The following is a 27,838-nucleotide window of genomic DNA, read 5'->3' as shown; positions in this document are numbered from 1 at the left end:
CTTTTCCAGTTACATACTTTCTTCACTTTTAAACTATTTCCAAAGTCATTTTCTTTGGGATAAAAAAAGATCTTTGCCTCTATCACTTACCTCAACACCTCATTGGTCATATTTCCTTATGCACAGGATGCCCAAATTCAAGATTTATGTTTCCCTTCACATAAAACTTAGTTATGGCAAGTGTCAACACCTATTAGCAATTGCACTCCACAGTGCTGTAATAACATATGTCATTAAGCAGCTACCACTTGCACAGTCAGAAATTGGCTAAAGATGTTCACAATATCCTAAACTTCCTGAGGCTGCAAATGGCTTCATCATTCACTTTCTTGTATAAAGGATGAGGGTGTAGAAGTTCCCATTTCAGTCAAGGTTCTTGAACTTCTGTCACCCCAGGTCAGGCAGGTCTGCATCACTGCACTCCCTGACTCTCATATAAAACACAAAGACTCAGCATCACCAGCAAAAACCACTCCATAGCTGAGAGTGATCTTCATTTATCTGAACTGGAGATTCTCAGATATACAGTCAAGGAAAAAAAGGCACAACTGTGGGTGGGGAGCTGGGAAGGAAGGAAGGGAGTTATACTGAGCTGCCTTCACATAGTTCTTTTTCAAGGCAAGAGGGCTAAAAAAGGCCAGCTTCCTGTGGTTCACTACCCTTGAATAAATAGCAATCATCTGCTGTTAAAAGTGAGAGCAAGGCACATTACAAAGTAAGCTTTGCATGTGTGTTTATTTAACTGCATACTATTCTAAAGCTGCTAAGGATAGTCTTGTGGTTAAGTGTCACCTTTAATCTTACTTTCCATTTCCAGTCCTTGTTGATTTTCCAGCCCACTGTCTTTGGTTTTCTACCATCATATTTTATTTATGGTGGTGAGAAATCCCGTGCCTTTCCTTCTTCTGACTTGGACTGCATGAAAAAGGATTTTAAAGCCAGATTTGCAGAGAAAAGAAACACGCACACCATTCATTCAGATTAGGAATATTGATTCAATTTATCAGTGTCCTGATCAGGTTGTATATATACTGTACCCTCTCAGACAGTTTTCCATATATATGGTTGCATTGAAATCCTGAGAAATACTGAGTTATTAATGAGGTTTATTTCCTATTCTAGTGAGAAAAATAAAAGTTTTCTCTGCACTTTACAACTCTAAATATAGAGAAAGATCTAGTTGCAAAAGACAGTAGCATTTTTCCATTAGTTTTTGTCCTTATCCTTTTACAAACATTTACTCTGTGTGGAAAATGCAAGCTCAAGTGTTTGCACAGTGATATCTGAAAATTATCTAAAATATATTATAATGCTTTGTATCTTGAAGAAAAAGAACTCCATGTGCAAACATCCCCCAGGGAATACGCTTGGACTGTAAAAAAAACCAAAAATTATACAAGAACCCCAAGGAACATCTTATTTCCTGGAAAGTTGTAACCCTGGAGGAGTGAAAAGCTAGAAGCAGACAAATAATGCAGTGTGAACTCCCAGGGCAATGCTAGAACAGACAGGAATCTTGGATTGCAAAACCAGAGAAGTATCAAAGTGGGGAGATGATCTTAGTGTGTACACAGACTGGTGAGACAGACTGCAACACAGCCTGCCCTTTGGCTGTCTGAATTGTAAAAACAATGTTGGACAGTTGGACAGAGGGCAGAAAAATATCAAAACAATTGGTTTTTTCCTTTGGAGGGTGTGGCTTGAGAAATAGAAGGGAGGGACAAAAAAAGCATGCAATGAGGGAATATGATTTTTCTCACAAGAGACGTGAAAGGACGATGGAATCACAATTTCAAAACACCTTTAGAAAATGCTTGGTGCCAGAAAGGTCTTTAGTCTATGGAAAAAAGGCACAAAGAAAGCCAACAGTTGAACAATGAAGACAAATTCATCAGTGACAGTGATTAACCACTGGAACCAGCAACCAGAGGAGATAGTGGCTTCTCTGCCCCTTAATATTTTCAAGACTTCATGCTTTTTTGGGAGATAAACTTTGCCCCAAAGTCAATTATGTTTTATCCCAGTGCAAGCTACTGAACTGCATTACGTGGGTAATGTAATTGTCTGTGACACTAAAAAGGTCACAGGAAATAATCTAATGGTTACTCCTGCAATTGCACTCTATACATTTAGGATACAGATCTCAAAGCACTCTTAGGCATGACAGAGCAAGGAGACACAGCCATTATCCATTGTTGCAGATAAAGAAAGTGAGGCACAGATTGCTCCTTATCTAACTAATGTCAGACTCCTAGTGATTGGAATAGTGCTCCTTTATGAGAATAAAGCTTGCTGAACTTGATCCACACACTTAATGAGCTTGATCCTTTGGAGACAGTGAATGCCCTTCAGCCCCTTTAATTTCAGAGACAATGGGAGTTGCTTGGCATTGCCCAGATGATGCTCAGTACTAAACTGAAAGCAGCTTGTAAAGCATTCTTCTTGGGATCAGACTCAGAAAGCAGCCCAAGGGCCTACACTTTCAGCAGGTTTATTTGTAAATACCCAATGACAGATAATTTCTCTTTCAACACTTGAGCAATAAAAACTCTGCTAGTAACCCTGCCCTCACTGTGCCCTACAGCTATAAGAACTGAGTTTCTTAATTGATGAGAAAATTAATTAAAAGAGCTGTTCCCATCTCCAACTATCAGTGACAACCTTTGTTTCCTCCCTAAGTTAGCACTGTTATGTGCTACCTCTGTGAAAAAACAAAACCCAGGTTATCTTGTGGAAAATTGCAGATGGTCCTCTGATGCCAACAGCAGGTGCTTTTAAGGATGTTCTGTGAGGAATTACCTCTTAAATGTAGAGAAAAACCATCTCAAACCTTGGTTGGAGTTTAGCAATCAAACCAAACACACAACATGTGTGCAGAATGTCCTTCCTTGAGGTCCCTGAACTATAAGATAACTATGATTAATCTAGCCCTCTGTAAAAATGTCTAACCCTTAATTCCCATATTTTCTTCCCACTTAAGAGGTATGGCAAAAAAGTTCCTGAAAAGTAACCTCTAAAACCCAAGTATCCAGCTGCACCTGTGCCACTGGGGTTGTTTAACCCTCTAACTGCAGCATGAAGGCATCGCCCCCTCTTCGAACTCTCAGCACTCTGGATTTCAGAAGTCAAGGGCAGTGTGGTTCACAGAGCAGAGATTTGGCCAGGATGCCAAAGGGCACACAAACCACACTGCTATTACAGACATCACAGCTAGACAAATGCACAGTCTGAAGCAACATGAGCTTACACATTCCAAGAGTGATCATTTCAGAATGGTTTGGGGCCAGCTGACATTCATTTAGAGTATCTGGTTTCCAATTCCTCCTTTCAGAGTCCAAAGTGAAGGAAAGCTGGCAGCAGTAAGCATCATTGTGCCTACAAGGGGCACAATGTTCTACCCCAAAATAAAAGCACTGGTCACAGCATATAAAATTATACACAAGACTGCTGAGATCATTTGACCAATGGTAACATTCCTGTCTTCATACATGAAAATAAGAATTTAATCAGACTGCAACATTCCAGGTTACAAAATAGTAAAAGAAGAAAATCTAATACATATATTTTTATTCTCATCAGTTTGGAAAAGGGAATGGGGTCTAGAGGGGAGAGTGAAGAATATTTTATATATATATATATATATATATATATATGTATGTATGTTCTAAATGGAAGTGATAGACTTAATTGATATTTCAAGCTGAAATATCTCATATTTCTTGGGAACAAGACAAGTATCATCAAGCCAAGATTATTCTTAGAGTTAAATCTGTTCCTTCAGAACACTCTTCTGAAAAAGACATGGACATCTGCTGTAGGACACATTTAATGTTTCAGTACAACTTTATCCCTCTTAGCAGGTTAATAGCACAGGTCGAACTCCCACACAAATGCACCTGCCCAGCTCCCATTTCAGAATTCTTTTGCATCTGGAAGCCTTGGAAGAAGAGCAAAGCAAGATCTCGCCTGCCTGGAAAATACCACAGAGACAAATCTCAGTGGAAGTCCAGATGACTGCTTACAGTTCTTGTCTGACACCAGTGCAACCCAACCCCAAATACATAATTTCAAGGCCTCGGTAAATTCCTCTATGCCTTTAAAAACACAAGTTCTGCTGAGAATGTCTCCTGATAGGCAACTTAAGTATGCAAAATCACTTCTTTCCTCTAGTAGCAATTGATAGCACTATTTGGTTTCTGATGTTTCCCTAAAATATGATCTAACCTAAATTTATTTCTTTTTTGTAAACTACTAGTTCTGCTAATTGCTCTGCAGTGCTTCTTGCTAGTTCACATATTTTATGCACAATCTGACATATGAAGTCTGGAGTCCTTTTCCTCACCAGACACTTTATTAGAAGTGAACTGCAAATATTTGATTTTTAAATAAAAATTTGTTTCCAAAAGTCCAAAATATGAAAATACACAATCTAAAGATAAAATTTTTACTCCATCACAAATAAACAGAATGAAAAGTGATAAAAAATTTTCTCACCACCATAAATAAATTAAATAATTGCTAAATTGTTACTGACATTAAGGATTTTCCTTTTCTTTGTGTGTTGGTGGCTGTAAAGAATTCTCAGTTTCAAAGCACAGAAAGGGAAGCATCCAAGCCTAATGCAGTACAAAATATATTTCATTGCATTTTATAAATACCTATTTTGAGTTTCTGATTAATTACAATCCATATTTCTCTACTGTTTGCTAAATATATATATGGGAGAACAAACTAGCATCAAAGGTTTGCAAAAAAAAAAAATCTTTCTCCATATGGTTAAAACTATCCTTGCCTAATTAAAGCTTTTTGCTTTGAGTGTCTAAAGTAAAATAAGATAGCAAATCAATACACCTTTCTGGTGCTTATAATGGTGAAGTTTTTAAATTTTTCCAAAGCACACCTTATTTCCACTTTCATGTCTTTTGCATTCCCTTCTTAACCAGCCTTCTACTACTTTCATACCTTTCTTCTCTCAGTTCCCCATTGTTAATAATCAGATCACGAGAATCATCTTACTGGAGTACATAAGCAATTGAAATAATCACTCAAAGCAAATTTCATAATGGCAAACTCCTTGTTCACACAGAAATAGGAAATAATGCAGAGCACTAGCCTCCTCTCAGATTGCCCTACACCTGCTGTGTTGTATATTCCCACTTCTTTGGAAGGCAGAACCACCCAGGATGTCAATGGATGGGGCCATTAGTCGCTTTTGGAAGGCCTTGTGTTGGCTTACATAGCCTCAGATATGCCTTAGATATTAAATATAAAAGTTTCCCTATTTTCAAACCAGTAACTAGTTTGGTTTTGTTTTTTTGGTTTTTTTTTTTTTTTCTTTAATAAAATTATCAGTGTATTCTGCAGCTCCATAAGTTCATTCCTCAGAATGGCCCTTGTGGAGCTGATGTCTTAATCTAGGTCTGCCTTGCTTTGAGATAAACTGTGTCTCCCTCCTCCCCTTGTTTCATTTTGTGAGCTGAGGGGAGAGGATGGGTTGTTGGTGTTGAGGATGGCAGTTGGCTGGTTGGGGGAATTTAGTTTGCTCTTTTTTTAATTGTTTTAGTTTTTAGGGGGTTGGTTGGGGTTTTTTGTTTTGGGGTTTTGTTTTGTTGGTTTTTCTTAAGAGTATTTAATCATGATCAAGACACCAGCTATCAATTCAGGAAACTATCTTTTTTATTTGATGCAATTAATGTCCATCAGCCAATTTCTTGATGGCAGCATTCATCTCATCATGGATGGAGCAGTGACTCTTGAAAATAACAGTCCCTCATTATTAATGTTTCTGATATTCCAATGGAACATTTAAATCATTATGAATTAATTTTGCACTCATGAGGATGTAATTAATATGCATAGGTATTTCCACAGGAATTCACGACAATCTTGTAATTAATCAATTCATATAGATTCTAGTTCCCAAGGAACATAAACCAAGTAGAACAAAAAAAAAATATTCCCAATTTCATTAAATAATTCTCTATTTAGACAAATAAATACAACTAATATAGTGACATTCTAGGGTTCCCCCTCACCCCTTGAAAAGAAATTCTGCAATTCTTTCCTTGAATATACTTTTTAGCAATGTGGAAGTTCTCATGGAAATAGCATCCACACAGCTGTGCTTACATAAATGCTTCCTAATGCTGTTCAGTGCCCTAACACACATTTCCGAAACAGAAACATTGTTTGTTTACAGTTTCAGCATTTTGTAAATTCTCTGAGTTTGTATATCAAAAGATAAGCCCATCATGTGACTTCCTCCTAAAGTCAACATAACTGTACACAAACTGTGACCAAACAAAAAATCACTTTGTAAGGAGGTGAGAGCCTCTGTTCATAAATTAAATTTCAATATAAATCTTATTCTTTTGAGTAGAACTGCCCTCTTCCCTGCCCTGCCCTTCTGGCCTCCTAGTATTATGCTTTAGGGGATAACACATGTCATTATAATGTAGGCAAAAGATTTTATACCACATTTACACCAGAAGATTGCAAATTTCCCAATTGTTACAATATAGCTGGAGCTCCATACTAAATGGCAGCATTACATTTACTTCATTACAATAATACTTCCAACATGTACTTGTGGAAATTTTTTGTCAGAAAGGGGAACCATATGTCATGGATTGCTGTGCGTTCCAAGGCATCATCCTGATTTTGTAAAATTACCCACTCAAACACAAGCCATCAAAAATTTTGAAATTCAGCGTCTGCAAGTATGAATGACACATATCATACAAACCCCAGGCTCACTGTAAATTTAAGGGAAATATGTGCCACATGTGGAACAGGATTAAGCAGGATGCCCCGCTCTGGTTCTAGCTGAGGGCTCAGAGGAGGATGCCATTCCAGTCTCCAAACCAGGCAGATGCTGTGGGAATCCTGCGGCTCAGTTACTGTGCGGCCTTTAAACCTCATTTAAGAACCAAAATTGTCTCCTCTCTGTACTCATGGTTTCCCAAAATCACCCATTACAATTCTCATTCTGAGCAGCCACAAAGCCTGGAAAAAGTCCTGGCTTCTCCACTTTTGACTTAGGTACTTCATTTTACCAAAAAGCTATTAACTTCTTGCCTGGAGAGATTTACCTGACTTGTGCCACTCATGTTTTTCTTACATTCAGATAAATAAGCCACTATAGGAAAGACTTGGACCACTGAAAAAGTGTCTATACCATTGAAAAGAGATCCATTTATTGCAGAAAAGACCAAGCAAAACAGCATGAAGTGTTATTGATTTTTTCAGCCTTCTTGTTATTCAAGAGCAGTTAGCCAGCAATATACTGGAGGAAAAACAATACATATCCTCTTTTATTTTAATTGCTGCTGGTATTCTTCATCATACTTAGGACAGCTCTCAAAAAGCTCAAATAACTTTGAAGGAAACAAATCACAAGAGACAGGTCAGCTAATATGGAAACCTGGGGATGAGTGTCAGCAGCTGCATTACAGATTTCATGGAGCACATCCAAACTATCCCAGTGGTCCCAGCTGAGCACCAGCTGAATGGTGGGAGATAAAACCCAGCCCTAAAAGAGCCCTGTGGCACAGGGTCCTCTGTGCAGGACAGCAAACACTCAACAGCAACAACAACTGCTCAACACCAACTCCTGGGATCAGTCTGAAAGGATATCCTATAGTCAAACAGCATAAATTTCCAAAGAGACATTTTTACTTACCGGTTTTACTTATAAACAATTTCTTTTCCAAAGGAAATCATTGCAGATTATCTTGGGAAAAGTTGCCTACGCTGCCAAGATATTTTGTTTGCTGTCTGTCTCATGTTCTTCAGAAACCCACACACCATATCCTCCTCAAAGGCCTCCATTTCTTTCTGTTTAGCACACTGGAAAATCCTCATTTTAAACTGACTGACATTCAGAAAACAGCCACACTACAAAGCTTAGCACAGCAAATCAGCCTGAAGTAGGTGTCTCACTGGACCAGGAACAGTATGGAGACTTAATCTGTAAACTAATTTCACAGTCAAATTAAATTTAAAATATCTGGAAGACATGTTCACAAATTATTCACGTAGTTTAAATCAGCTCCTTTGCAGTAGTGAAATTTAGGAATGTTTGTGGAGTCTTGTTTTGTTGTTTATATTTTAATTTATTGCTTCCTGTATGGTCACTCATAGAAAGATAAAAATAAGCCAGCTGTATACCATTGTACTTCAGAGAAAGGAAAAGAAGCTTCTGGGTTCACCACCAACATTCACCACAGGTAATAAGCACTGAATTATGTGCCTCAGACCTCCAGCTCTAAACTGCTCACAAAAAGCCACTTGCTTTTCAGTGACAAACAAAAGCACTCCTAAAACCTTAATGGAGGTCATCAAATCAAAACGGAAAAATTCATCAGGAACACAAACAGCTTTGTAGGAAATATTATGGTAATTGGCAAAACATTCAGTAACTCCTAGAGTTACTGCTATGTTGACCTGACATGAGGCTGAAGCTGTTGCAGTTTGAGATCGCTTCTGTTCATACAACACAGGCAAATGATTCTTTCAATTTTGAAGGACTCCAAGACTTCCTCATCAGAAGCCTATTGGGCACCAGGAGTGCTTGCTCTGATATGAGGTACTTTTGCCTGTGCTGTAGCTGAAAAGGAAAGGCTGGCTTCGGGTCAGGGACAACCTGGTCCAGCCAGGAATGGTTAAGGGAAAGTAGTCATATATCAGTCCTCTCCAGGAAAGTTCTATAAGGCACAGTTCTATAAGAAATTTTAACCTAAATATTACATGTCCCTTACCTAGGTTTGGGTCATAAACCAAGCCACAGGCCTCTGCTTTTGAGGTATTTTTGGCTCTCTACAATTATCTCCTTTACATTCCTCCACGACGCCTGAAATCCTGCTGAAGGTCACATCCAAGGAAAGACCTACCGCTACTTTCTCCAGGCTAGAACTTTATTTATTTTGTATAGTCAGGAGATCAAAGTGAGTTACACATGTGGTTTGTGGATTCCTCTGAGCACAGAAAAATAAACCCAAGTGACCCTCAAACAATGTATGGAAAAGAAATTAAAGGGGAAATGATGATATGATTTTAGCTTGAATGCATCTTAAGAGAGCTAGAGAAACCCATGGGAGCATCATATATATATATTCCTACCCCATTATAAACCCAAATCTTAAAACAAAAGTATTTTTAACTATCATATTATGATTTGGATATCTAGAAGAACCCCAAAATTAATGTTTCTAATCCTGATCCTTTAATCAACCAGAGATATGCAGTCAAAAAAAATCTACCACCCAGCAGTTCTTAGCTATTTTGGATTGACCTACTACCACTTCCTCTCTTTGGAATTCACTATTGAGGCACCAAAAACCTTCACTGATACAGAAAATGTTCTACCCTTTTTTGAAGCTGACACCTGCAAACTGTTTGTTCTTGTGAGTCCCAAAAAAACTCCAAAAACCCCCAAAAACACACACACAAAAAAAAAACACAAAAGAAGAAAACTAAACAAAACCTAAAATTGCACACACACACTAAAAGAAACAAAAAACAAACAAAACAAAAAAATCCCCACCAAACAAACAAACTACAAAACAAACCAAAACACCAAACCCAAAAGAAATAGAAAAAAAAAAAAGCTTCATTCTCAAGCCTACTAACACGTAATGCAGGGCTACGTACATTACATTACACAGCCACAACTACCTTTTTTTGGTAAGACAAAATTAATTCTTACACTTGCTACTCATTATCTATTGGAAGATCTTCTTTTGTGGCAATTGCTCCTGAAGAAAAAAAAAAAAAATTGTTTCCAGAATATTGAAGATATACTTGTGCAGCCTGCGTAACAGATCTTTGCCAAAAATCCCTTTCTCTGGAACAGGAGTAGGCTCAGGAACATTCAGGGACCAGAAAATAGATTTGATATCCAAACAGTTTTTTTAAGTAACATAATTTTTTTAATATATAGCCTTAAAAAAATTTTTCCTTCTATATCATACCATCAAAGAAAATCAAATATGAAAAATGTGTCTTTCTGGCCAAGCCAAGTTATCAGTTTAAGATTAATAGTTTTCTTTAATATAATAAGTATTTCAGAGCATAGAACTTGCATAATGACCAGGTTTTTAAAGACTGAGATTTCTTTAATCTACCGAATGTCAAACAGGGCTATTTACCATGTGGTACAAAGTTCTACTAAGAGTTCTTGAGAAAGGAGAGATTAAATTTGCTGCCAAGGTCTATTCAGCCCTATAACTGTTTCTCTGTGCAGGAGTTCTTCTTCTTGCTAAAACTTCTGCTAGCAAGGTTGTGGTCATACACAAATTAATAACAGTGTTGAGCTAATACATTGAGATAACTCAAGAGAAAACACTCGAGAGGCTAAGCTATGCTTATTATTCCAGTTACCAGTGCTTTCCGTTTTCCTTTTTTAAGTACAAAGAATATATTTTGGAAAGTTCATGAAGTAAAAAGTTAAGGAAGAGATGGGAAATGTTGTTTTAAAAACACTCCTATACACCAACCAGCATTTCACATCTTTTTGTCCCTGTCTGTGCCAAGGGTCTCTTATTAAATAAATTTGTATAAACTCCCTTTATCTGATATGGAGTTTTCGTTAAGCAAATACTTCCCACTTGGATGTTTCTTTCTTTGTCTTGCATTTTTTCTAGCTATGTACTAGCAACTTCTAAAGGAACTGCAGAAAGAAAACCAAATAAAAATCTGCCTTAGCATGATGCCCTTGATTAGGACCTGTAAAAAGAGGAAATTAAGAATGACAGTGACAGCTTTGCTACTCTATATTCAATTAAGAGTGGCCTCCTTGTGGCTATGGTTCATGCAGGACGTGCAGTTATCTAATACAGCCCAATTCTGGCAGCAGAACAATTAGAATGCAAAGCATAACTTAAAACATGCTCTGGCAACATTTTTTTTTCCTTTCCTTGTGACATCTTCAGCAGACTTTAAACAGAAGTCGTGAGATCATGTACTATGCTGAAAACCAGAACTCATATTCTGAACCCAAATGCAGTATTTAAAATACTTAATGATGTGAAATTTGTATACAATAAGACTGAAAAAAGCAATTGGAGAAGGCTTTGGTGCCTACACAAAATCCAAAGAAAAACAAGTGCTGTATTTAAGCATTAAATTCTAAAACTGAACCTCTGTTCTGTGGTGAGCTCAAGCCAGGCTCTTACGTCAATTATGTACTCAAGGTAGGCAAAGCTCAAGCACACCACCAACAACATTAAATCTTGCATGTCTCCCTTTTTTTGAATGACTCACTTCTAGCCAAGACTATGAGATTCTGACAAGATTTTCCTACCTAACAATAATCATCCCCTTTCTCCCCAGCTGGTCTGCAGGGCTTCCTGGAGAGGTAGCCACGCTGCAGAGTATAGCCCAAAGTCAAGTACATGCAGATTAAAATACCTTTCTTCCTACACGTTTCCACCCTGGGGCTATTTTTTCCTCCGGAAACACATTCTTAAGCAACTTTCTGTTTCACTGGTGATAGCTCAGGTACTTCAGTGGCATTCTGAATGGCAATGGGAAGGAAACACAATACCCAAACAACTTCTGTCTCCGGAAGCCTGAGAATTGCCTCTGGCAAGGGCTAGGTGAGTGTACTGGAAAATGTCATCCTGGTTTGGCTTTATTATATTCTTTCCTGCTGTTGGCCACTGTTAGAGACAGCCTGCTGCCCTGGACTGATGATTGATTTTGGGACATTCTTAATTGTGTGTGCTGAGCTCCTGCACTCTGGTCTAACCATCTACTGCAAGAGGGAAAGAGTTAAATCCCCTTGTCTTTTCCTTTTGCTATAATCAGTATAATTTCATCCATCCATTCTTAACTGGTAGAATTACCAGAATTCCCAGCAGATCTATTCTTCCTCCCAATTCTGTTTATGTTAAATTCAGTATCTCTCAATGTAATGTTCAATTAAAAAAAAAAGAAAATATACTAAAAAGAGAACATCAAGTCAGGCTGTCGGATGTTACCCAGTGACGAGAACCGTGGGGATTTTTGGTCATCTCAAACCCAGACAATTAACAAGCTACAGTGACAAGCCAACCAAATACTTTTAGAAACGATCTATTTACCCTTTAGTTTGAGGTCCACCTTGTGTCGCAGCCAGGGATAAACACCATAGTTGGACATATCTTCAGGAATAGGGTTATTATATATCCAGCCATCGCATGCAAATCGATAGAAGTTTTCACATGGATCTACAGATTGATTTATCTTGCTCAGGATGCCAGCAGCTGTAAAAAAGACACACACACAGATTTTGTGGAACACTTTTTCTTAAATAGAGAATTACACAAGGCTACAGTCCAGAAATTATAATTAATGAGAAACAAATAAACAAACAAAAAAACAAAATATCTGCAATGAATCTTCTTGAGTGCCATACAGCAATTATGACTGAACTTAGCACTGCATGAACATGAGTTGCTGGAGCCAGACACCTGAAGACAAGCTCTCCCTTGTTGCCATGATAGAATTAATTGCCTGAGGAATTTAGTAGTGATACATATTAAGTAGATTGTGATTAGCATTTCAGTAACTATGTGGTGTTTACCTCTAGTTGAATACTGCACAAGAAAACAAATCAAATTGTGATCTACCATACACTGGAAAAGATAATTGTATTTTCAGCTCCATTTTGTGACTGCTTCCTTACCAGTTACTATTGTCAGTGAAAGAGAGATGGAAAGAGAGAGATCAGCCCAAGACTCAGTATCTTTTTAGTACCTAATCATAAAATCATAGAATAGTCTGGCTTGGAAGGAACCCTTAAAGGTCACCTAGTCCAACATTCTGCAATAAGCAGGGACATAGTCAACTAGACCAGGTTGCTCAGAGTCCCATCCAACCTTGAACACCTCCAGAATGGGGCATCCACAACTTCTCTGAGTGACTTGTGCAGTGTTTCACCACTCTCACCACAAAAATTTTCTTCCATATAACTAGTCTGAATCTACCCTATTTTAATATAAAATCATATAAAGTGTGTGCCAGATCTGGTAGAAAATAATCTCTGTGCTTAACAATACACTTGCTAGTTTTCTGATAACTGGAAAGGAAGCAACAAAATATACCTAAAGGTCTAGTCACTCAACATTTTGTTTCCTATTTAAAAAAAAGAAAAATAACCCCTATGGGAAACTTTGAGTCAACCTAGTTAAACTAGTATTAGACCAAATTAAAACACAAATTTTAATTGTACAAAATAAACAAAACAGAAGCAACTTGAACAGTGACATTTTAAAAAGTTTGGGATTATTGTTCTTTCTCCGTCATTAATTGAGCTTCCTGAGTAAAATGTATAATGGGAAAAATTAAATGGTATAAATACCTCATTGACATACTATAATCATTATATAATTGAGAAGATAAAATTGCTGCTTACCAGCTTCAATGCATTCTGCAGTCAAACAGTACTGTTGCTTCGCATGAAACTTTATAAGACCTTGGCTAACTGCAAAATGGAAAACCATAATGAGATCATTTGCAATGAATTTTGAGAGCTGCAGCCAAATGTTGTGTATTCAATCATTCCAATATCAGTGCAGCCTCTGGTCCCAGTGCCTCTCTGACTGCATTGATTTAGAGCACTTAGAATGTATAGTAAGTAAATATTTAGACTATATATTATGTAAATACTGCAGCTTGTACAAATAACTTCCCCCTCCTAGTCTTGCTTTTTCCTTCCCCCTCTTTGCTCACAGGCAGCACAGAGCAAGGGCTGTCTGTGCACAGTGCCTGGAGCAGCATCACCTCAGCCCTACTCACTGACGGTGAGCAGCACCACGATACAAACAATTCAGCGTTGTTGTCATCCTCCAGAGCCTGGAAACACAGGAGAATAGGATGGCTAGGCTTAGAACAGACCTTAAAGATCCTCTAATTCCAATGCTCTGCCATGGGCAGGGACCTTCCACAGGACCAGGCTGCACCTTCCATGGTGGGAAATGCAACACGGAGCAGTCTCCCCACCCTCTGCAGGGTTTCCAGAGCTCCCCGGAGCTGTGGTGCCCACACTGCCCTGCAGCAGCACTGCACTGCCCAGCACAACCCAGCACCAACAGGACCCTCCCAGCGTCTCCTTATGCCAGCCTGGAACAAAGCAGATTGCAATGGGCACAAGGATAGCTGTGCTTATAAGGCACAACCCAGGTTCTGTCTGAATTGTCTCCCAAAAGTATTGTAATTGCATTTGCTTCCAAAAGCCTTGCTTAGAAGAACTACGAAATTGTCAGTTAATTTTGCTCATCTTTTAAAAACATGTATTACAACTGCCACTGAAATTTAAGCACAGGAATTGCTAATTTCAGACACTGCTCTCAGGCAGCAAATATGCAGATAATTGATACTTGGGACTAGGAAGGGAGAATCCCAAGGGATAGGTGAAATAGTTCTCACTAGACGTGTTCAGTAGGCATAAGGAAATGTCTCATTATATCCATTATCTTAATAACAGTCCATGGCAAAAATAAAAAAGCAAATAACACTGAACAAAAAAAACCCAACAATGGAATATATTATGGTACCATAGCTTTAACAGTACAGATAGTTCTAAAACAATTTCTGCGGTAGTTACATGTTGTTTTAAAGTCATAGAAAAATGTGAAATTTCATTTCAGCCCAGGAATTTTTTTTTACAAAAGGTCCTAAAGCTAGAATTGAATCTAAAGCTGTTTCCTCTCTTCCAGTCTCACTGTTTTAATGGCAATTAATGACAGAAATATCTGGATTTCAATCCAAGTTTCTCAGAAAATGGCAATATAAAACTATTTCTGGAGAGCTTTTCCAAAGCTTGCATTGGTTTAGTGAAATACAACACCTCAAACACCTTTGTAAATTAGTGAAGAAATACACAAGATTTTGAGGCATACAAAGGCTGTAATTGGAATATTGAAGAACAGGAGGAAATAGAGAAGTGGAGATCTTCACAATATGGTTTTGAGCCACTACAAAGATGAACTACAAATAATCGTTAACGTCCCTTTTAGTTAAGTGTTGCACTCCTCCCAATTCACCTTTTTCCCTGATTAGAATTTATCTCTTTAGAATCTGTCCAGATCTTGAATGCTTGCTAGACTTTTTTCTTAACAAAGCAGAGAAAGGAGGAAAAAGCCCAGACATCATTTCATGCTTAACCTGAAGCAGCCCTTGTGTTTTTGATACTTCTAAACAAACACAAAATGCCATTTCAACTGGGAAACCTACTATTTTATCATTAGAATAAATTTTTGGCAGTAATATTTCCATTTTAAATAACAGCTAATTTTGACAGAAAAAAAAAACTTTGCACAGTTTTGTTCTCTGGCCTTTTTACTGTTAAGATAACTAATCACAACATTATTACTTAGAGTCACGGTTATAACCCACAGCATCCTAGCTTCCTCCTTGATAAGCCTGTTTGCAGATTCTTAAGCAAATACACTCCACGACTGAGTTTAAAAACTTAATCTATAAGGGAAAAGGAAAACAATACAAATGTACAGATACAAATAATGTGACTGTTCCTGTGATGTGAGAAGCATAAAGGAGAACTCTCCTACAAAGTCTGGAGAAGAGGCTCTCAAACTGAGATTTAAAGCTGCCTGAGTTCTCACCCAAGGGCACTGGAGAGCAATCTGCTCCCTCCCAGGAGGAGGTGGCTGCTGTCCTGTCACAGCCCCACTCCTGCCAGAGTGCCACAGGCAGCACCCCAGCAATGCTCCCCACTGAAGTCACAGCGAGGTTACAGCCACCACAAGCAAGGAACAGTAAATAACAATACCTGACTCTCCCACATCCTTCTTGGACTTGTAGGAACTATGAGAAGAAAGCAGGAGAAAGCTACATTTCACCCCTCAGGCTGGAAAATTAATTTCAGGTGTACCAGAAACAACAAGTTTTGCAGACTAAATGAAAATTGAAGAAAAAAAAACATCTTGAGGTGCCTGAAATGTTTCATATGGACAGAAAAAATTATGTCCATTTCTACAGTTAAATAAAACTAAAGAATAATTAGCTCAAACTTACAAAGAAAACCATGTCACAATGAAGTGTGAAAACATCTAGCTGAAAAAATGTTAAACCAAAACAATTTAACTTTTTTTCCTTGGTTCTTTAGGTTGAAAATTTCTAGACCATTTCCAAAGAAATCCTAAAAGCATTTTGGTTGACTCAAAGCCAGCATTTTTATTTTCTTAGCAGTTATGCCAATGAAAATTTTGATATTGAGTCCCTGCCTACAGAACATGCCACAGGCACACTTGGAAAACTGTCTGCAAGTATTAATATATTTGCTTGAATTTTCACACCTGGCCTGTGGATCAAGCAGTTCTATCTCTGAGAAGCTGTGATGGTAAATGTCAATCGCTTTCACTGCTCTAAGCAATAAACAAACAAATCTAGTGCAGACAAAAAGAAATAAGGTCTCTCCATTATTACTCCCTGGTGTTTATACCGCATTCTTTAAGTGAAAAACTTTTTCTTTTATCTAGAAATTTGAAGATTCAAACTCATTCATGGTTATAAAAAGTTAACTTGAATGGGATCACTGACACAGAAGTCATTTTCCCGCAAATGTTGCAGAAATTGCTCCAGAGCAGAAAAGCTCTAACCAAGAGTGAGCCTGGTGCTTTAAATATTCTATAGAAAACCTGACCTTGTTTTGTGACTATGAACAAAGCAGACCTTTCAAACAAGATCACAAGATCATAAAGGATTGGATGAAAGCAAAAGATATGCTTAGAGGCAAGGTTTCCACCCATCTAGGGAAATCTATATTGGTCTAAAGAAACAAAAAGTTGGGCAGAATTGTTCCAAAAGAGGATCCAACTCTGCAAAATTCCTACAGGATACAACACAGCTTCCACTCTGCTTGGAGTTTCTGGGTGTATTTATACTTCTACACATAATTTCAGAAGTGTAGGTATATGCTTTCAAGTGTTATGCTAACAAAACCAATCAACAGGTAATTCCAAATCTGGGAGAGGAAAAACTATTTCCTTCTCTGTTGCATCTAGTTACAACTTATATATCTAAAAAAAATATTTCAATTTCATCCTAGATGCACCCTTTATGACTTTTGTAAAGGCAACTTTGCAATTCATCGTAGAAGAACACAAAGATCTAAAAAATGTGCACACATATGCACTATTGAAGCTTTCTACGGGGGTTTTAGTCAAGCCCTAAATGAAAACCAAATGAAGAAAAACCCAAAAAGATTCCATAAAATGCACGCACTACACAGATTCATTTTCAGGAAACAGAGAATATTACTCCACATCAGTCACAACCACTGAATCCATAATCAGCATCATCTCACCTGCTTCTCTCTGTCCTGTGAAAGAACCCAGGTCTGGTCAGAACACATTCAACTGAGTACCTAAATTTAAATTCAGCATTCAAAACGTTACATGAGCTCCCATTGCATCTCCCGGCTCTAGCATTCCCAAAAGAACTCCTTTACTGACACATATCCCTTTCAGGATAAATATAAAAAGGGGGGAAAGAAAGAGAGATTTAGATTTTCACCAAAAGACACCGTGAGACACAAACACGGGCACCCAGCAGACAGGCTGGGGAGGTTGTGCTCAGGTTAGTGCCAACGCTTTCACTTACCCAGGAAAAGAGCGGTGCCAAGCACAACAGTGCCACTCACAAAGACACCGAGGGCGATCCGAGTGGCTTTGCTGGCTGCTCCCCTCGCCTCGGGGACTGTCTCTCCTTCCATCAGGATAGCTTGGGAGGTGCTCGCTCTCTCAGAAGCCTGGTTTTCCCCTGCTGCTGTTGTGTCAGTGTTTCAACTGTTCACAAACTGTGCCCATGAGCTCTCCTCTTCTCTCCTATTTAAAACTCCAGGTTTCTGTCATGAACCATTTCCTAGGCACTTCCTGCTCTCTCCCTCTCAAAGCAAAATCACATGTAAAATAGTAGCTGTCTCCCACGTTTTGCTCTGCCCAGGAGGAGGAAAGGCAAGCAGTGGCCACACTTAGTGCAGCCCTTGCTGCCCGTGGAGCCTGTAAGAGCCCAGCGCTCAGCAGTCCCCCTTATCAGGGGTTCCGAACACGAGCGTTTCACAACGTCGCTGAACAGATGTTTTAACTATTCAAAGGGCTGCACACCCTCTCCAATCAAAGCAGGATTGCTGACAACTTCTACAAACACAAGTCTGATGGAAGGTTTTATTTTTTTTCTCCTTGCACTTATTTAAAAAGACTAATTATCTGCTGACTAAAGTTTTCTCCTGTTAAACCACTGCTGCTGCATCATTTGGCTTCAGAAGAGGTGCCCACTCAGCAGACAAATCCCTTTTTAAAGCTTCCTAAGAACTCTTAGAATATCATGTAGCATTTTATTTCGGGAATTTGGTATGTGACACTGTGTGCCAAAAATCACAGTCAAGCAGCACAAAGCAATAATCAGCCAACCTACAGAAAAGTCCTGCTCTAAAAGTTAGATCTGTTTTTTTTCTAGGCAAGATATTTCAGTCCTTGCTGGTACACAACACATTTTAAGAGATGATCCTATGCTTCCAAGTCAAGCAGTACTGTGAGCTTACTTGGAAAAGTATCTATTTGGCACTTTAAGTGGGGGATTTTAAAAAAAAATCTTATTTATATAGATTTCTTAGTGGAGTAGACTTGATAGTCCCCTCCATATAGCAAATATTCTCCATTCATCAAGTAAAAAAATAGCCATTTCAGGGTGAATTCTGAGCTGAGTTTGACATTCAGCCTCCTGAGGAGCTCTTGCTTTCTTGAGAGCTGGACTCTCGTACAAAACATAAGGATGCAGGGAGAGGCAGCACCATGCTCATGCTCTCAACAACAGCTCATGTGTCTGACTTACTTACTTTCATGGGGACTTAAAAGTCCTCATCTCAGCCCCCAACCACCCTGATAAAAAGTTGCACAAGTAGAGAGAGAAGGAAGATGTACATGTGTCACAAAGTGCGTGATGACAGTTATCAGCTTGGAGATTGAAACCTTTTTCCATGCGAGCACCTGCACACAAGTTGTCCTGGATATCACATGGACATAAAGGGAAAGCCCACTCTATCTTGAAGAAGACTTAAGAGTTTGAAGGTCCTGAAATCCTCACTTCCCGTCCCCCCACTACTGCCTTGATGGTGTCCTGCATGCAAAATGCCCTCAGTTCTTATTCCTGTCCCTCTTCACCAGGAAGCTCCAAGAGGGCATTCCCACCTCTGCTTGATGCAGAACAGGAAAAAGCATTTGCTCCTTTTCACCTGCCTATTGTCCCACATATAACCCATGATTTTGACATCCATCAGCTGAGGCAGAGGAGGGAAATGATGCTGCAGAACCAGGAGGATCACATGCCTCCCACTATAAAAATTCCCACTCATGTGTGAATGACTCCAAGGGTGTGAACAGATACCTGGTAATGAGAAATAGCACAAGACTGGTCCCAGCACAGGTTTGGGGAGGTATTTGTGTGACATTGGTGCAATTTAGTCCTCATCACAGAAATCACTATGATCTCAAAGGGGCTGCCAAAAGGGCAGGGCATTGACAGAAAATGCATGGACACCATGTGATCTCAACACTTAATCCACTGTATCCATGACCCAAACGCTGAGTAAACCTCAGAAGGACCTTTTGACAAGTATTTGCTGTTGGTTACCTGATGGTTTTTCTACTGAACCCCAACACTACAAATGCTGAGCTATTAGACCTATTCATACTGTCAGCTTTATGTCCCCCCAACCAACACTGAATTATCATATGCTTACTCAATCCCCCCATAATTTCTAAATTTCAGCTTCTTTCCCTTTGAGAAGTACTTGTACATACTGAACATCATCCTCTATCCGTGCTTCACTAGCAGGATTTTGCTTGCATCTATTGTTACACAATCGTAAAGTCTTATTTTATAAGGTAAAGTCTTATAAAATAAGGGCCATGTTACCCTTGTAAAATCATGGCTCAGGCCTGCTACTTAGGCTAGGTAGAAGGGAACTGTGGGAGAGTGACTCAGCTGGAACAGGGGTAGAGAGCTGTGAGAGCTGTGCTGTGTGACTGCTGCATGTCCACATCGTGCTGTGTGGTGGTTGGTTGACTTGGGCTTGTTGTGCCTTAAAACTAGGGGTTAAACTGAAAACTGTGCCTAAACTGATAATCAGCTAACTGCTCCAAAAGGCCTGGTTTTTGCAATAAAGCAGCTCTCTTTTGCACCGTCTGGGGACTCTGCATTGTCACAATTGATCTCTTTCTAGGACAATATCAAGTTAGAAACTAAGAACAGTTTTCAACCGACAAAGCAGCAACCTGTTATTTCTCTTTGGAAATCTGTGTCAGGGGAAGGAAGTGGGAAAGGAAAGACAGAGAAGGAGAAGGGAGAAGCTGGACCATTAATTCCCCTCTCCCAAATACAAGGTGAGAACTATGGGAACATGGAGCTACCCTAACAAAATCCAGCAAGCTCCAACTACAGGAGTCCTGTGGCGAGTCAGCTCCAAGCAGCACCTAATCCTTGTGGCAAGAAAAATCACAAATCAGCTGTCAGCAACAGAATGACTTTTCCATGTTTGGGTTTGTGGATTTATTTATACTGTGGCATAGTATAAAGTGTCCTTTCCTCTGGCTGTAGAGCCTGCCTGTAGTCAATAAACCATCTTGGTTTCTCCAGCATGTACAGAACTATGAAATTACAGCTAAACCATAAACAGCTGCAGGCAACAGCTGCAGAAGTCCATTTCTGGCAGTGTTTGAAAAGGTGCACAGAGCACATGTGAGAGTAAGTTCCTGATACTGATGATCTGTGACAAACGCCTGTGGAATTTAATTCGCATTTTTGATGAGCGTTCTAGGATTTGGTTGCCTTGTTCTCCCCAAATCCAGCAGCTCTTTGGCAGGTACAGGATACATAGCCACACCTCCTGCTGGAACTGCTAACAGCACTCCTGGCCATTGCAGCCCAATAAGGCACTTAATGAGGCTGTGCAAAGACTCTGCTAAACCTTCATAAAACATTGAACAGACATAGGGGGCAAAAAAGTAATAACTAAATGCTACATGCTCCAAACCACGCTTCACTCACTCAGAATTCCATCTCACCAAGATCCCACTCAAACAATGGGATCACTCTGGCATTTACAACAAAGCCAGAACAATGCACAAACAATTCTATCCATGGTCATATGCCAGAGTTGGCCAACCCTCTGGAACATGGTCTGGGCTGAACCACAGCAAGTGTCCCAGCCTCTAGAAAAGGTCTGTTTGTGAATATAAGTGTGTGTGTATGCACATGAATGTACACTCAAAAGACACACGAGTGTGTGTTATCCTGCTCTCCCACAAGCAGACACAATTCTCACTTCCAGCCATTATGTCAGAGTCAGACAAGAGCACTTACCAGAGCTAAAATCAATAGGACCATGTCAGCATCTCCTCATGTAGCCCGGCCCAAGAAAGTGAGGTTTGATTATTCAGTTGATCAACAGAATCACACATATTGCCCAGTTTTCACTGGAACAGTCAAAACCACTTGCATAAGTGTTGGTGAAGTTCTGGAACAGCAAAACAGCCTGAGGTCAGCACATGGTCAGCCCAAGCCTGCTTAAAGAACCTGCACGCAATGAGCCTGAGTACTGTAAAATATTTCATCTTTCTGGTATTTAGATAACGTCAAAACATATTAAAACAATCACTGATACTTTTTATAAAAAGAGAAAAAAATCCCAGTTCAGTTCTAGATGTAAACCCCAATGTAACACAGGTAAAACATATTAGGTTACACCAACACGTGAGTCACAGACATTGCCCTGGAGGACACTGTCCTCATGGAGCCCATTAAAGACTTGCCCTACCTGCAGGGTGCCTAAGGCACATTGGGGCAAGTACAGCTTAACAGAAGCAGTCCATAATCACAGCATCACACCTTTGGTGATGCACTGTTGAGCATTTTCAGCCCATGGTAAAAGGAAAACACAGCCACCATCACACTGACGGAAGCAGAGACACCAGATACAGCTCGAGTGGCTTCCTCATAGAAACAGAGGGATATGCTGGCTTCATTGGAAGTGATTAATTAGTGTGGGTCAGAGCAAAGGCTGTATTCCATCCCATTTCACCCTGGGCCTTGAACTGTTTTTTTGGACTATGCAGCTGTTGTAGCCAGAACTGGGCTTTAGGTACACAAAGCATACTCGAGAAAAGTCCAGCATGTTGCATTTGAAGACAGCTTGACCAGTTGCCATCAGATCTCTGAATTTTATAAATTACACTCCCTTGGCTACAAAAGCTGCCAAATTTCTGTACAGCAGCCAACAGAAACCACGCTCTGGCACTACTTCATGTCCTTTACTCATGGGACAAATACAGCTGGAAATAAATGACTCTATTGTTTGACAATAGACAGCCACATCACAGAAGGCCTCAGTGCATCTGTGAGAATGTGGATCATTAATTAGGAGTCAATACTGAGCCAATAGGATTTGCAGGGCTCCAAACACTGCTGGTGGCAAGCTTTTCCACTAACTGTAACTGCAACTGTAAGGAGAACACCCTGCAAAGCAGAAAACTTTGTTCTCCAACATTTAATATCCCAAATCAATTTCTTCTGCTTCAATTCCAAGTAGACTAAGCTATTCTCATTACTCCAAGAAAAAATTTTCCCTGCTGCAGGAAACGTTGCATTCTCTGACCAAAAGATGCTTATATCAAACCCAAACAGCAACCAACTATGAAACTCAACATCTGGAATGATTAAAGTTACACCACTCAAGTTTGCAAGCTTTTTATTTGCTTCTTTTGAAAAAGCACTTTAGTGATGCAATGCATATGTTCTCAAGCAGAAGGAACTGCTTTAGGTCTTCCGGCAATTTTTCGTCAAGAAGCACATTAAATTCCAGCTAAACCAAACACTACTTCTCCTAAAGACCACATTCGCACTACAACCAGAGAGTGTTTACACTCAGCCATCACATGGCCATCCTTCCCATCTGTCATCCTGCTGCAGAGATTAAACAAGGGTGCATGCTGACATGGGCTGCAGAAAGGCATTTCAGTTGGGGATTAAGAAATATACAAGATACCTTGGCATAACTCAGAACAAATTTTTGCTTTTTTTCATATAATCTAACTACGTACACTGGTTTTAAAGACACTGAAAAAGACACTGAAAAAGACATTTCTGGGAAATGTCACTTTTCCAGTGATCATAGCCATAGGTGCAGGGAGATAGAACACAAATTTCCTTAAAATATTGCACCATTCCACCAGAGCTTTACCCACTTATTTTGCTTTGTCTAGATGTTTGCTCGCAGCTGTCAAAGTCTCTTTTATATGAGTGGAAGCAAGAAGTTTGGTTACCAAGGAGTTTGTGTTCCGTGGATGAATCTTCAGGTGTGCAATGAGACACACATTCACCAGCATTTTAAAGTAAAAGAGCAGGAGAGCCACCGGCCCTGCATGCAACTTTCAGCATCTGCTAAAGAGATCTCTCCACTGTGACCTCCTGTCTCTCGGAGAAGCATGAGTGCCTCTGCAAAAGCAATGGTTTCTGCCTGCTCTCCCACTTGGATCTCCAGCAGCACAAATCCATCTTTGGCAGCAACAGAGCTCAGAGACAGCTGCAGCCAGGAGCAGAACAATCACTCCACAGAGGTGCCACTGAACAGGTAACAGGCACTCTGTCACTGCTATCTACTCAGAGCTTGCTTGTGCTAACTTTTGTAGGAAACCAAAAAAAGTGAAGCAGAAGCTCCTCCAAATGCTTTAACCCCAAGACAGCAGAGCTCAGCAGTCCCATCAGGCACAAGCTCTGGTGAAAGCTCATCTCACACAGGGGCTGTTGGGTCACATCCCTCTGCACAACAAATGCACCTAACCACGGGCTTCTAGCAGAAATAAGAGACCTTTTCATCCAGGCAAAGGCTTGTCAGAATTAATATCTTTGAACCCAAATCCCCTCTGTCAAATTTGACTGCAGCTGGCTAACAAGGTCCACCATTACTTAGCAAGGCTGGGTGGGAGAGAGAGGATACAGAGACAGGAAGGCACAACTGGATAACCTCAGTTTTCAGAAGAAATCAGCCTGGCAAAAAAACCAAGAAAACCACCAACAAAAAAACCCCACCCATGAACCTGAAAAACCAAATCCTGCTCTGCCAGGGCATTGCTACAACCAGTTCATGGTCTTACTGAAGTTTAATTTCAAAGCATTTTATTCCACTAAGTTCTTTTCCTTCATCTCAAAATGAGATTAAAATTCACTTTGCACACAGCTAAAAGCCAGAAAAATCACACATTAAATATGATGTTCTAAATAAAACGCCCCTTGACAATGTGAGATTTTGTGTGTATTAATTCAGTGGAAATATTTCTAGATATTTCTTATCTTGTCCACATCTTGGTGCAACTCCAGTAACTATGTATGTATCTAATAACACTAAGCAGCAGCCCCTCAGCAGAGTTGAAATGTGTTTAGTCAGCGAGTTCTCTGGAAAGGAGAGACCAGAGATGGATCAGGTTGAAACCACAGCATGAGGCCCCATGGGACAGGATCATCGAGACCAAACATTTGCTTTCCTGAAGCTGCAGAAATCCTCAAAAATCAGTTAGGCACCAACTATAATTATCTTTACAAGTCAAATTGCTATGTCTCTGACAGCCCTTCCCTTAAGTTTCCGACATCTCTATTTCAAATAAAGCTTTGTTGTCCTCTTTACTATTAACACCAGGTTTTAGAACAGAATAAGGATTTCTGTACTATCAAACATACCCAAACTACTTCTTATAAATCAAAAACTGGATCATTACATGGTATTTCTCCCCAAAAATTTTCACTAACCTAAGAACAAGTAGCTGGATTAGGGAAACTGATGAAAGGGCCCCTATGTATGGCCTCTAGTATGGCTCTAACTAGCTACTCTTAGGCATTTAAATAACCATGCAAAGGAATTAGCAATACTGTTAGCAAAGTTAATTACAAAAATAGTCATGACCAAGCTTGCTTAAAGGGAAGGAAAATTATGTTGAACAAAGCTAAATCCTTTTCTACAACTTGCAGAAAGAATCATGCTCTTCTGAAAATGTTTCCTTAACTTGTTCAATATGCACTTCCCAAGAAAATTACAGAATCTTAGTCCACTAAAAGATGCTGATAAATTCATAGGTTTTTAAAAATTTAATGCTGTTTCTGTTGCTAGTTCTTTGAAATTGCTGCAAACACAATCAGCCTCTTCCTTGGTTGAAGTGGTTGACTGAAATGGGACATTCATTATCCAACCTTAAAATAATACTCAAGTAAAACTTCCATGACCATTGTGCTTTTACTAAAAAAGTGAAAGATGTGATAAGCGTCTTGCAATTTGGACTACCAACAGGATTCATATTGGCCAGAAGATACTCGCAGCATCTGCTTTACCTAAGCAAAAGTCTGCAGGCTGGCAGTAAGTTTCTAAAAACAACCTAGCAAGCAGCAATTAATGAGAGAAAATAAGAACCTAGAGAGGCATATTCCACCTCCCCAAAGCAGAGTAAAAGTACTCACAGCCAGACTATATCTGGACTAAGACACAAAAGAATTTCCTACTGGCTTACCAACCCTTAGCTCCTCATGTGGGTACAGCCCCCACCACGTTCAGGGCAGCTCGGGACAGAAGAACACTGGTAAGACCTTGATGAGAATTCCTGTGTGCCAGGGGCATCAGAGAGATCAGGATCCCAGGCTGTGCTGTAGCCAGCCAGAATGCGGTCCCATAGCCCAGGATATCGACTATGTTAAGTGAAAGCCCTCCATTTCCTCACAGGACTTTGTTACACTTCCTAGAGGCTAAGACCTGCTCCTCTTACACAGGCCTTTCCTAACTTTTTCTGGTTCCAAATCTTTCCCTAGAAAAGCAGTCTGAAAAAATGCACTGCCACGTTCCTGCTTTTCAGCAAGGTGCTGACTGTTGCTGAAATGAATTCATTCCCTTTGCTGTCACTACTCCCACTTTTCAGAGCACCAGAACACATTATCAGGAATGATGCAAATGCAGATCACTTCACTCTGAGTCAATCAGATAAACTCACACTCCTGTCTAGGCTTTCACAGTGTGATGCCATGACTACATTTTCTTGGGACATTGAAGCATTTGCCTTTGGAAAAAATGCTCTTAAGAAGTATGGAATGCTTTCAACCTCATTTCATAAAAACATTTATGGCTTGCTGCTTTTATTTTAACCACAACTTTTTCTTCCCTATATGTGGGCATAAAAGGAACTATAAAACATAACTTTAAGCTAAATAAAATACTGAATGAAACACATCCATTGTTGCATGAATCTGGATGCACTATAAAATATTTAAAGCTTCATAATTCAACTATATTTTGATCAGCATGACATAAAATGCATTTTAGTGTGTTTGAAGTTCAGATGTATTTGAGTATCATTTGTTCACAATTAAATGCTTTTAAATGGCCACACTTCTGTTCACTGGAAAAATTATTTACTCTCTGCTACCAGACAGCCAAGCAGGTGCTGGAAAACCAGGTGAGAAGCATGATCCAGACCTAGACCATGTTGTTCTGCTCTCTCAAATAATGCATGCTCAGTTAAGAAAAATACTTCTACTGGATGAAGGAACTCACCACGGCCCATACAGGTACCCTGCCACTGTAACTGAGCAGGGGCTTGCCTTTGTGATAGCACGTAACAGCACTCCTTGTAAAAAAGTGTCTAAAGCCACATTACTGATTTTGCTTGTAGTAAAAATGAAATTAAATAATGGGCCTCACATTTCTTTCTTTTTAAAGAACAGAAAAGAAGGTCAAGAGTGAAGAAGCTCTTGTTGCACAAAATGGATTCTGTCCCCATATTCTTTAAAACAAATTCCTTGTGAGAAAATGTATCTAAAACTTGAGTAATATTATCATATTTTTAATCTCATTCTCAGAAGAACAGAAAAAAATCAGTCCATGTAACCAAAATCAACTGGGACAGCCAAATGGCTGACATAAAATTTTATTTAAAAGTTTTGAAGGTATGAATGGCAATAAGAAACCAAAAAACAACACATCCCCCTACAAAGCTACACCACCAGCAGAGTACTGACCCAGATAAAGCTTTTAATTCCCACTAGATCAAAGTTACTAGCTAACCTTTTAGTGCTGTCAAAAGTTCAAATGATTTGAAACTTCTGGATGACTGAAATCAAAATACCATAGAATATCTTTAGTTGGAAAGGACCCATAAGTAATTCAGTAGATGGGATCAGAAAAAGACAAGAAAAAAAATAAGAGGTAGCCCCCTTAACAACTCCTCTCCGTATTTCTAAAGCAAGTATAAACCACGATGCTCTGCAGCCTTTACTTTAAACATTTTTCCAATATTCTACACCTGGTGTGACTTGCTTCTCAATCCCACCACCAGTTCCCATTCCTGCTCACCATTGAGGTCTGCCAGCACATGAGGAGCCAGACAGGTTTATTTGAAGCACAGACAGCTTTTTTTGTCCATTCATTTCAGCAGTGTAGCTGAGCAACATCAGTTTCCCATTTCCCTTTAACATCTCTGCTTGCTTGTTTTTAACCCACTTGGTTTGTCACAAAGCCATGGGAGAGCTCCCTGAAACTCTCATGGAAGAGGGGACAACACAGGGTGAGGCCAAAGCAATGAGAGGGCAGAGATAGCTGGGACCATTCACTTAGCACAGCTAGTGGAATAAATTACTCCACAGCAACCCTCTCCCATAAGCTGCAACACTGGGGGGACTGGGTTAAACAGATCTTAGAAAACACTCCAGTCAAGAAAGTCTTGAATTTACCTTTGAGAAGTTACAGCTAATTCAACTTCCATACATCTCTTAATCATTTGCAGCACTTCTAGAAACAGAAGTTTAG

The 27,838-nt window shown here is 39.5% G+C and overlaps 1 protein-coding gene across 2 annotated transcripts in view; it reads right to left on the bottom strand.

The window, feature by feature from the left end:
• PHEX (phosphate regulating endopeptidase homolog X-linked) overlaps positions 1 to 17,716 on the bottom strand; it is a 94,839-nt gene extending 77,123 nt beyond the window's left edge. Inside the window, exons 1-3 of one of the 2 annotated variants that reach the window (XM_041472390.1) lie at positions 17,605 to 17,716; positions 13,397 to 13,465; positions 12,084 to 12,245 (exon numbers count right to left, since the gene is read on the bottom strand). In XM_041472390.1, coding sequence (XP_041328324.1) covers positions 12,084 to 12,245; positions 13,397 to 13,465; positions 17,605 to 17,716 — 343 coding nt within the window. The remainder of the gene's footprint in view (positions 1 to 12,083; positions 12,246 to 13,396; positions 13,466 to 17,604) is intronic. The other variant, XM_041472392.1, reaches the window with a different exon arrangement.
• Positions 17,717 to 27,838: the final 10,122 nt, after the last annotated feature.

Source organism: Pyrgilauda ruficollis, unplaced genomic scaffold (genome assembly GCF_017590135.1).
Source record: "Pyrgilauda ruficollis isolate IOZ18807 unplaced genomic scaffold, ASM1759013v1 scaffold29, whole genome shotgun sequence".
Taxonomy (NCBI): Eukaryota; Metazoa; Chordata; class Aves; order Passeriformes; family Passeridae; genus Pyrgilauda; species Pyrgilauda ruficollis.
Note: the sequence above shows the minus strand (reverse complement) of the source record. Positions and strands in the feature narration are given on the sequence as shown.